General features: G+C 33.7%; 2 protein-coding genes across 2 annotated transcripts in view; both read left to right on the top strand.

Annotated features, from left to right (window-relative positions):
* Positions 1–12,513, top strand: part of LOC131845263 (nuclear pore complex protein Nup98-Nup96) — an 80,096-nt gene that overhangs the window by 342 nt on the left and 67,241 nt on the right. The window lies entirely within an intron of this gene.
* Positions 8,678–9,535, top strand: LOC131845264 (uncharacterized). The gene has a single exon (XM_059194304.1). The coding sequence runs from the start codon at positions 8,678–8,680 to the stop codon at positions 9,533–9,535; it is 858 nt and encodes a 285-aa protein (XP_059050287.1).

Below are 12,513 nucleotides of genomic sequence, written 5' to 3'. Positions count from 1 at the left end.
TTAAATGTAAACACTTGTAATATTTCATAAAAAATGCATCAATGGTAAGTAGATCGCTCGGAATACCCCCCATAAAGAGTCTTGCACCTGCAACTTTGTAATTTGGGTGTACTATACATAATTTTATTTATTTCACTTGGCAAGAAGTCATCTAAATCATTGTTACTCTACAAGGAAATGAAATTTCTTTATATTTTAATCTTACATTAAATAAGGAAAGTTATAAACGCTTTCAATGGTTTTTGTTCACGCGTAAACATTTTGAGGTTATTTTATTTACCGTGTTTGGTGAGTTACGGAAATAATAAATTTACTCGCTAAGAATAATGCGTAATAAAATTGAAATATTCTTAATTCAAATTGATTTATTTTTAAAACACCTTCAAATTCAAGCAAAGAAACCTATAGAATGTAATAAATTATTGACATAATGATGTATGAATTTATGTTTATGATTCTGTGTAAATAGAAAGTTATCATAATAAGTATGGATTAATAATTATCTATATATCTATACATCTGTACATATAAATAAAATTGGAGTGTCTGTTTGTAATATTGAAATAACCGTTTTTTACTACATGCATATATGAATATAAAGAAGGTACACCAAAATAAATTTTATTTTTATTTTTATCTGTCTGCCTGATTGTTTTGGCTAATTTGTAAAATGAAATGGCTGGACCGTTTTTAACGGGACTTTTTTGGCAGGTAGCAGCTGTAATAAGGAGTATCTTTGACTATGTATAGTTTAAATAATAATTTCTTAAAAAATAAAATTAATTTCCATGCAGAAAAAGTCGCGGGAACAGCTATTGTAGTAATATGATAATTATGCTTTATCAAAATATTAAAGTTTTACATGTATCAAAGTATTATATGTACCTACATTTTGATATGATTTATTCTGCTGAATTGTTTAGATCATAAATATTTTTGTTGAGTTTCTGCAATTAGTATGGTACTATAAGCAGGTGAGTTGTTGGTACTTTTATCAGTAGATTAGATATTTAAATGTTGCCTAATCTCTGAAATGGCTGGACTAATTTTGACAGGACTTTTATTGGCAGGTAACTAAAGGTAGATGTAGTAAGGAGTGACTTATACTACTGTTATTTTAGAAAAATAAAGTTAAGTTCCACACAGATGAAGTCGCGGGACGAGCTAGTAATATGATAATTATGCTTTATCAAAATATTGAAGTTTATATGTACCTACATAACAAATACAAACCAACCTCAGATTTAGGAACTTGTACTGGCTCTTAGGTAGAAACTCTAACCTCTCAGTAGAGAACAAGTTGTTATAAGGTGTAGTTATAAGGTGGTCATCAAACCGATTTGGACCTATGGCATTCAACTGTGGGGAAGTGCTAGTACCTCTAACATTGAGATTTCCCAACGGTCCCAGAATGCTATCTTGAAGATCATTCTTAGGACACCATGGTTTATAACCAACTCGGAAATACATAAGTTTTCAAATTGACCCAAAGTACGAGAGGAGCTTGCTAGCACATGCTCAAAATACAAGGCTCGGCTGAGTGTCCACCCCAATGAACTAGCTCAGAGGTTACAAACTGACAACCCCCCAAAATGCCTGAAAAGAACATATCTACTGGATATAGACAAGCAAAACTCCAGTTCTTAAATCCTGTATGTATGCAGGAGGGCGTCATTAAAGAAGAAGTCTTGCACTCAATGGACAGCAGACTCATTGCCATTTGCCAACCAATCCGATTATAGTAGACATACTGATCGCGGATAAACCAGGAACAAAAAAAAATATATGTACCTACATTTTGATATGATTTATTCTGCTGAATTGTTTTCGTCATAAATATTTCTGTACACTTTTATCAGTTGAGTATCTGCAATTAGTACGGTACTATAAGCAGGTGAGTTGTTGGTACATTTATCAGTAGATTAGATATTTAAATGTTGCCTAATCTCTGAAATGGCTGGACTAATTTTGACAGGACTTTTATTGGCAGGTAACTAAAGGTAGATGTAGTAAGGAATTACTTAGACTACTTTTATTTTAGAAAAATAAAGTTAAATTCCACGCAGATGAAGTCGCGGGAACTGCTAGTAATATGATAATTATGCTTTATCAAAATATTGAAGTTTATATGTACCTACATAACAAATACAAACCAACCTCAGATTTAGGAACTTGTACTGGCTCTTAGGTAGAAACTCTAACCTCTCGGTAGAGAACAAGTTGCTTGTTTATAAGGTGGTCATCAAACCGATTTGGACCTATGGCATTCAACTGTGGGGAAGTGCTAGTACCTCTAACATTGAGATTCTCCAACGGTCCCAGAACACTATCTTGAAGACCATTGTTAGGGCACCATGGTTTATAACCAACTAGGAAATACATCAGTTTTCGAATTTATCCAAAGTACGAGAGGAGCCTGCTAGCACATGCTCAAAATACAAGGCTCGGCTGAGTGTCCACCCCAATGAACTAGCTCAGAGGTTACTAACTAACAACCTCCCAAAACGCCTGAAAAGAACATATCTACTGGACATCGACAAGCAAAACTCCAGTTTTTAAATCTTGTATGTATTTTAGAAAAATAAAGTTAAATTCCACGCAGATAAAGTCGCGGGAACTGCTAGTAATACGATAATTATGCTTTATCAAAATATTGAAGTTTGTATGTACCTACATTTTGATATGGTTTATTCTGCTGAATTGTGTAGGTCATAAAAAAATTTTGACAAGCTATCTGCAATTAGTATGGTACTAAAAGCAGGTGAGTTGTTGGTACTCTTATCAGTAGATTAGATATTTAAATATTGCAATATTGGAATTCCTAATTACCTATAGATAATCCTTAAGTATCAGTTATATAGTAACTGCTTTTTTATTCAACTCTACTGAATACTTAACGGTCAGTAACATATAGTCAGTAGCATTGTCAATTACATTTTTTTTATTACTATGTAAGTAAAGTTAATAATTAATTTATGTATCTAAAATTCAATTTTATCAGTTAATGTCTATATTAACCTCTGAATCAGAGATCTTCAATGTTTTATAAGTCAAGGCAAAAAGGTTTTTTTTAATACACCTGGGTGCATCATATTTATTGGGGCAAAAAATTTTTTTTTCCATACAGCAGATCGTACCATAGTTATAATTTATAAGGATTTTTTTATTTTATATTAGGGGTACTTTTTTATTAATTATTGTCGTTACTGATAGTTGGTTTATACTGTTGGCGGGCCACAGAAAACACATTGAAGGCCCCAAGCGTACCGCAGGTTGAAGATCCTTGCTCTAAATTATTAAGACTATGATTTAGGGGTTAATATAGATAATCATTGAAACAAATGTATATATTGTGTTATTATATGTATAGTTTGTGTGGAGGGTCAGGTCATCATGCTCCCTCTAATATGGTTGAGGGCAAGGATGGCTGGCTTATCCATCATACTTGTGAACATGTGCTCTTGTTGGGACTGGTCTGTTCGGGTCACAAACACTGATTGCAATAGCATATGCTGGTGGCCACTCTATTCTCCCGAATTTGAATTGAAAAATGAATCGGTTTTATTGTAAACATGTACAACCGTATTTGAAAAGAATATGAGCTGAGTTTCTTGTCAGTTGTTTGTATCGGTCTGGGTGTTTTCTATGTATAATATGTATTTATTTACAAAAAAAATATATCCATGGATTTATATCAGTTGTCTAGTATCCATAACACAAGCTCTGCTTAGCTTGGGACTAGATGGCGCTGTGTGAATTGTCAAAAAAATAATTGCATGGACTGATGTAGACACATTGGCAGCAATTTCCCACTTAATTAGCCATTTTTCTCCTTCATTTTCATTGGGACATGATTAGAATGAGCGTCCAAGTGTTTATCTATTAGAAAAGTCTAAAAAAGTCTGGAAGAGGTCTAAGACCTCTGTTTCATGTCGAGCCTCGAAAAAATGTGGTCCGATTTACAACTGGGAAAGTAAAGGTAGTAAGGAATTGTTCCCTTTTTGTGTTTCAGTTGTTGAATGAATATCAAAACATGAATCATCGTTTTCTTCAGTTTACGGGCAAAATAATAGGGGATTGTTCCTTTCTTCCACGTTTGGATTTTTGACTTGGCACTCGCTCTATTCAATGTTATAAGTTTCTTTAATTCTTTGTGATTATAATCAATTCGATCATAATCAATATAGTCAATATGTAGTATAAATAATGGATTTATAGAAGACAGTTCTATCTTTAGAATAGCATTTTGTAAATTAATTTTTAAAAATCTGCACAGTTAAATCTTGTCTTATTAACTCCATTGTCAGGCTTACGTAACTTCAACTCAAGTATTGTAATTTATTTATTTAGATCATTAATACACTCATTAGATCGCTATAGTTCTTGTTCGAGTCTTGATATCTTATTTTCTAAATTCATACATTCCTTAAAATTGGTTTTGGGCGTGCTGCAATTATTATCTGGTGGAGGGTTAAGGTTGGTGGAGTATTAAATATATAATTGAATAAGAAAATAAACAGAACTCTCATTACTTGGGTTTTAGCACACGGAAATTGATGGCAGCCTAACCTGATAACGTGATGACCTGATAGTCACTTTGGAAACCAATCTGTCACGGACCATTGCCAATGATTGAACTACTTTAAAAGACGTACAAAAATCTGGGCTGGATAGAGTATATGAAATAAAGAAGTTTACCAAACATTGGAGTAGGTGTCATAACTGACAGGTCAATAACTGTAAATCTATAGATATAAAATCTATTGTCTTGACTGACTTTATCAAAACAGAGTCTAAGAAGTTTAGATTTGGAACATTAGCATTCCCAAAAATTTAAACACACTTTAGAAGCTGTGGTCTATTCCCGATCTCAAGATGGCTAATCTAAAGTTGGTGCCAGTTGAAATGTTGCAAATTGTACCCTACTTCAACGGCGATAGGAAACTTTTAAGCTTTTTCTTGAAGAAATGTGAGTTCGTCTATAATCTTTATAAGGGAGACGAAACACAAAATATATATGTTATACACGCACTCACCAGTCGCTTGACTGACAAAGCCGCGGCGATGGTGAACGACAGAGATGACCTGAACACGATGGAGAAACTGAAGAAGTTCCTGATTCTCCACTTCGATAATTACCTCTACGAAAATTTCGTAGCCGCAGAATTAAAACACTTGAAAATGAAATTCAGCGAGACGTACCCCGATTTTTGCCATCGAATCCGGTCTGCTTTATATGTATTATTGTCTGAAGTTAATGAGATAGATGATAAGATAATGAGAAAATATAAATTTGATATATATAACAAAATGGCTATAAATGTCTTTCTGAATAATTTACAACCTGAAATTGTCAAGATTATCAGATTGAGAGGTCCTGGAACCCTCGAAGAGACTCTAGGGATGCTAGTTTTGGAAGAAACACTTCTCCAGGAACATTATACTTTCCATAATAAAAATAATACCCTAAAATATGGTATAAATGTAAGCAGTAACCTATCCACAGGGTTTAGATTTGGAACTACATCTGTATCCAGTGCAGTATCAAGTAGTTCAAGTGGATTTGGCGGGAACGCACGGCCTCAGCTCCCCTTAGTAGCTCCGAAGCCAAAACCCTCTCTGACCAGTAACCTATCCACAGGATCTGATTCCTGTTCTGCATTTGGAACTACATCTGTATCCAGTGCAGTATCAAGTAGTTCAAGTACTTTTGGCATTACCGCACAGCCTCAGCTCCTCGTACCAGCTCCGAAGCTAGGATCCACTCAAACCAGTAACGTATCCACAGGCTCTGATTCCAGTTCTATGTTTGGAACTACATCTGTATCCAGTGCAGTATCAAGTAGTTCAAGTACTTTTGGCATTACCGCACAGCCTCAGCACCTCTTAGCAGCTCCGAAGCTGGGATCCACTGTAACCGGTAACGTATCCACAGGCTCTGATTCCAGTTCTGCATTTGGAACTATATCTGTATCCAGTGCAGTATCAAGTAGTTCAAGTACTTTTGGCATTACCGCACAGCCTCAGCACCTCTTAGAAGCTCCGAATTCAGGATCCACTGTAACCAGTAACCTATCCACAGGCTCTGATTCCAGTTCTGCATTTGGAACTACATCTGTATCCAGTGCAATATCAAGTAGTTCAAGTACTTTTGGCGTTCCCTCATAGTCTTAGCTCCTCTTAGCAGCTCCGAAGACAGGACCCAATCTGACCCAACAGCCTGGTCAAGAAAAATAAGATATTAAGTCTTTCCCCAACTTTCCGATTACTTTTACTAAAATAAAAGTAGCCTATGTTACTGCATATTACAGGAGCTACTTGCAAAAAAAAGTCCCGTCAAAATAGGCCCAGCCATTTCAGAGATTAGCCGGAACAAACAGACAGATAGACAAAAATTAAAAAAAAATGTTGTTTTGGTGTAGGTATCGTATTTTTACTCATGTGCATGTAGTAAAAAAAGATTATTTCAATATTACATACAGACACTCCAATTTTATTTATATGTATAGATTATGTGTAGAGTGTAAAGTGTTACACTTTCGTATACTTAGAAATTAGATATAAGTTTAAAAGTGTGTAATTATTATATATTGTGTTTTGTATCACTTTATCATAGATTGTCAATATTAATCCTGAATTCCTGATTAATAATTATAGATGTAAGAATATTTTTATGTACGTCTAATATTTTTAGCCTTAAAGTTACAAAATATTTATAAATACCAGGGTTTGAAAATTTTTTTTTGTTTATATGTCAGATATATATCCCGGCTAAGAAAAAGAAGCTAATTTCATTCTGTAAGTGGATTACACGCTTAAAAACTTGAAAGGAATTTGTAAAATACAATAAGTATTAAATTATTAAAAAAAAAACTTTTAATATGTAACAAAAGAATTACTTAGTGTTTATTTGAGAAATATTTGTTTAATGAACAATTAAACAAAAGGGTACCTATTATTATAATAACTACTCGCCCCGGCTTCGCACGGGTGTACATGTATTATATATATAAACCTTCGTCTCGAATCACTCTATGTATTAAAAAAACCGCTTCAAAAACCGTTGTGTAGTTGTAAAGTTTTAAGCATACATAGGGGCCGACAGCGACAGCGACAGCGACTTTATTTTATACTTATGTAATGATAATCTTCATTTCTTTGTGAGATAAATCAACAAATTTTAACAATAATTTGTAATCATTCAGCGTCAGGTCTTAAGCATAGATCTATAAGGGACATCATCATCATTTTCGTAAAATAAATCTTATATAATATGTAGTTACGGTTTAATTTCATTAAAAGCTAGCTAGTACGGTAAGTTAAAGGGGATTTTTTATATGTATGATAATGGAATGGAGCACCCGCCTAACGGTTTACGCTGGCAGGGCTCCAGTGGAGGATGATAGGATGAGCATGAGGTCAGGTCAGTTAGCCCATCGTGACAAATTCACCAGGAATTTATCACGTTGTTTTCAAGGGGGAACCGCGTGGAGGTCAACCTGACATGGTACATTGCTAGTAATTGGGTGATGAGTCCACATTACTAACAATTCCCTTCCCACCAGTTAAAGGGAATTTCTCCAACTTTAAATGAGGTTGCCATTTTGGGAAACAATCTAAATTATTCTGAATTGTAGTTTTTCGCTACGTGTTGCCAGGGTAAACATTAATCTCCAAAATTTTAAATTCAAAGGTAAAATCATTTGATAAATATCAAGATATAAAAATCAATTGATATATATCGGCGAACCCTGGTAAATACCCATTAATGACGTCATAATTACGTCACTGTTTAGTGGAAACAATATTGTGCAATAGTGATTTTATAATAATAATCTCAGAACAATTCACACAGCGCCATCTAGACCCAAGCTTAGCTATTACTAGAGAACTGATACAAATACATAGATATATATTTTTTTCATAAATACGTACATATTATACATACAAAACACCCAGACCGACACAAACAATCATACTCGTGAATACAAATGTTTGTACCGTGTGAGGAATCGATCCCGCGACCATCGGAAGAAAGTAAGGAGATCTGTTAAACTGCTAGAACACCGAGACTATCGTACACTTCTAAATTTTCGCTCTTCTAGCACTCGCCTCTATTATTTATAGGGCAAAACGTTTACCGATCCAGCTAGTATTAAATATATAATTGAGTAACAAAATAAAGAGAACTCTCTTTACTTGGGTTTTAGCACACGGAAATTGATGGCAGCCTAACCTGATAACGTGATGGCCTGATAGTCATTTGGAAACCAATATATCACGGAGCATTGCCGAGTGGAATGATTGTACTACATTAAAATAAATACAGATACAAGATTCTGGACTGCGTAAGGAAATCCAGCGAGTATTAGAGTCAAGTAAGGAAATCTAGGGATTACTGAAGAGTTAATGAAATAAAGAAATTTACCAAATATTGGAGTGTTATTGTTGTCATAACACAATACAGATAAAAGACTCTGGCTAGTGTAAGAACTCCTGATTACTGAAGTAATTAGTTGGCCAAACGTTGGAGTATGTGTCATAACTTACAGTTATAACTGTAACTGTAAATCTATAGATATATAGTCAAAAAAGAATCTTAAGAAATTTAAATTTGGAACATTAGAATTCCGAAAATTTAAACAATCTTTAAAGCTGTGGTCTACTCGCGATCAAAATGGCTGACCTCAAGTTGATACCAGTTGAAATGTTGCAAATTGTACCCTATTACAGCGGTGATAGGAGACTTTTAAGCTTTTTCTTGAAGAAATGCGAGTTCGTCTATAATCTGTATAAGGGTGACGAAACACAAAATATATATGTCATGCACGCCCTCACCAGTCGCTTGACTGATAACGCCGCGGCGATGGTGAGCGACAGGGAAGACCTGAACACGATGGAGAAACTGAAGAAGTTCCTGCTTCTCCACTTCGGTGATTACCGCAACGAAGATTTCATAGCTGCAGAGTTAGAACACCTGAAAATCAAATACGGCGAGACTTATCCCGATTTTTGCAACCGAATCCGGTCTGCTTTATATGTATTACTGTCTAAAGCTAATGAGATAGAAGATGAGAGAATGAGACAGTGTAAAGTTGATATATATAACAAAATGGCTATTAATGTATTTCTGTATAACTTACCAACTGAAATTGTCAGGATTGTCAGGTTGAGAGGGCCTGGAACGCTGGAAGAGGCTCTTGGGATAGTTTTGGAAGAAACACACTTCTATGAACATTATAATACGCATAATAAAGATAATATCATAAAATATGGTATTAATGCAAGCAGTAACCCATATACTGGCCAAGGATCGAGATCACATACTGGTATTACATTTGGTGGACCCCAAAATAGCATAGGGTCGGTTGCATTCGGTGTAGCATCAGGTAGTTCAGGTACATTTGGTGGGAACGCACAACCTCAGGGTGGGATCCTCTTTGGAGCTCCGAAGCCAGGACCCACTCTGACCCAACAGCCAGGTCAAGATAAAACAGATGTTAAGCCTTTCCCCAACTTTCCGATTAACAAATAAGTGTCTGTCATAAACAAATCTATACTAATATTAGCTGAAGAGTCTGTTTGTCTGAATGCGCTAATCTCAGGAACTACTGGTTCGCATTGAAAAATTGTTTTTGTGTTGGATAGTCCATTTGTCGAGGAAGGCTTTAAGCTATATAACATTACGCTACGACCAATAGGAGCGGAGCTGCAATGATAAATATTGCAAAAGGTGGGGAAATGAATCGCGAAATTGCGCGGATCAGCTAGTATAATATATATCTACAGCTCTACAGCTTTGTAATATTAGTATAGATTCTATTATATATAAAGACTATAATACTTGTGTAGCTCTCCTTCAATCGATCCCCCGTCCAATTCAAACGGGAATCGATATTACGACGGCCTGAGCCGAGGTTCGAACTCCCTACTGGTGCCCAGACTAAAGTCGTACCCGTCAGACAGGAGTTGGCCTTCAGCCGCTCCATAAGTCCTTCCTTTGGTTTGGAGTGCCTTCTGCACTCGTCCCTTAACGTCTGGTGAAGCTGTAAAGGCCAGCTGCGGTCAACAGCATTAGAGTACGAAAAAAAAAACTCTTTGTTAAGTATTTATATTATTTTTAAATATATATATATAAATTTTTTGTTATATATTCTTTTTGTTACTTTCTATTATATAGCGCTGTCGTATTAGTCGCATTTTGTTTTATCTCCATATTTTCATTATTAAAACCCTCAGCACCTCTTATTCATCAGACACATTAGATACCTCCGCTTCAACTTATATACTTAAATATAAGATAAACTTATAAATGTATAACTATATTGTGTTTTAAATCACTTTATCATGAGCATATCGTCGGTTAAATAGAAAAATGGCAGTATTCAAAATGCATACATTACAATTTATTTTACATTTTACATTTTATTTTACAATAATACATTTTTTTTACAAGACAAGTATTTAAAGTTTTTATTTTATTAATTTAAATTATCTTTTCCTTTAAATTTACACAGAAGTATTATATATCATTTTAAAAGTGTTTACATAATGATTAAGACAGTGTGGTTAATTTAATTGACTTATATAAAAGGAGGCAATTCTAGCTGCTGATTTTGAAAAATGTTATTTTTCTATTTAATCGAAGATAATTAATTAATAATCAATATTAATCCTGATCAATAAAATCCTGTGCATAAACAAATATTATCATGCTTTACTTATTATTATATATATATAATAATAATATAAATATAAATAAATAAAATATATATATATTATTACTAACATAGGATAAGTTATGTCATTAAGCTGTTACTAACATAATGGATCCTGTTGTCTGAAATAAAATTATTATTATTATTATTATATATATTTATATAATATATGTTGGTAGTACCTCTCCAGAGGATTATAATTATAAATATAAGCATATTTTTATATACATGTAATATTTTTAGCTTACATAATATTTATAAAACATAAAAAATTTATACTTTTATATACTTGTGTATTAGTAAAGTTAATTTTGATAAAAAAAGAAAAGAAAGAAAATATTATAACATATAAAAAAAGATAAATATAAATGTACATGTATAGTATATAAGTAAAATATATACTAACAATATTATAATTCAATAATTAAAAAACCACATATAATATTATGTAAATATTATTATATGTTGTTTTTTTATATATTTATATTATTAACCGGGTCTTACACGAATAATTTTATGGCAAATAAAGATTTTTACCTCTCGACGTTTCGACTAGGTTGCACTAGCCGTGGTCACTAGCTGACTGTAAAGATCCGGTTAATAATAATGTATATTGAACACAAAAGTTTAAAAAATAATAATTTATTTATTTTTCTTCACAATAACATACCTTGAGCATTAGAACCTTTGTGGGAATTTAAAATTCCATGTTTAACAGGGGCGGATCTACCTAAGGGCTCTTTAGGCTGCAGCCCAAGGCCCCGAGGATACGAAGGGCCAGCAGTACTCACTGAAACCATAATTTTTGAATATAAAAAATATCTAGAATGTTAAAAAACCTATTGTTAATTTGTTTTTTGATAAGGAAGAGTGTTTTTAAATGAAACTGTGACCTCTTCTCATGAAGCGTTTACTGCAACAACTTAACGTTTTTTAAATTACATAAGGGTGGAGTATCCACCCTTTTTATTGGTGCTCATATGTGTCGCGTGATGAGCGCTGCTTGTCACTGGTCGATTGACTGATGCCGTCATCGACGCTAGGTTTGACATCGACCAGTGGTGGTTGAGGATGGCGCCTGTGACTTTGAGTTTTTTAAGTTTGTGAACTAATAAATTGTTTGTTATATTATATTCTTGTTATTACTAATAATAATCAAGTTACAGTATGAATTTTTTTATTTTTTTTTATTTTGATACTGTTATTGTAACTGATTTCGGTTTTTGTGAGCATTGAATATTGTAATTCATTCTATATATATTTATATTTGTGTATCCTAGATCTTATTTAATATATTTTTTTTGTGTTTAAATTATATGTATCTGTATGTAGTAAAAAAACCGCATCTTAGTTTTTTTTTTGTTTATGAGTAATGGGGGCTGCCTGAAAACCAGCGCTCTATAGGTGCACCTCACTAAGGTTGTGCTTATATCAGCAACAGCTGAGGCAGCTCCTATTGCCAACTTACATGTTATTATTTATTTCTTGTTTTGTGTCTTATTGTAAATTGTATTATTTGTGTTATGTTGGCAATAAATGAATTATCTATCTATCTAAATGGTTTAAACAGATTTTTTTTATATTATATAATTGAACTGGCAATTATAATTGCAACAACTTAACGTTTTTTAAATTACATAAGGGTGGAGTATCCACCCTTTTTTATTGGTGCTCATATGTGTCGCGTGATGAGCGGTGCTTCTCACTGGTCGATTGACTGATGCCGTCATTGACGCTAGGTTTGACGTCGACCAGTGGTGGTGGAGGATGGCGCCTGTGGCTTTGAGCATTATAC

The sequence above is a fragment of the Achroia grisella genome, unplaced genomic scaffold (assembly GCF_030625045.1).
Source record: "Achroia grisella isolate CSIRO2021 unplaced genomic scaffold, CSIRO_AGI_Agris_v1 utg461, whole genome shotgun sequence".
NCBI classification, from domain to species: Eukaryota; Metazoa; Arthropoda; class Insecta; order Lepidoptera; family Pyralidae; genus Achroia; species Achroia grisella.
Note: the sequence above shows the minus strand (reverse complement) of the source record. Positions and strands in the feature narration are given on the sequence as shown.

Excerpts from the sequence above, each read along its gene's own strand:
- LOC131845264 (XM_059194304.1), top strand. The coding sequence starts at position 8,678 with ATGGCTGACCTCAAGTTGATACCAGTTGAAATGTTGCAAATTGTACCC.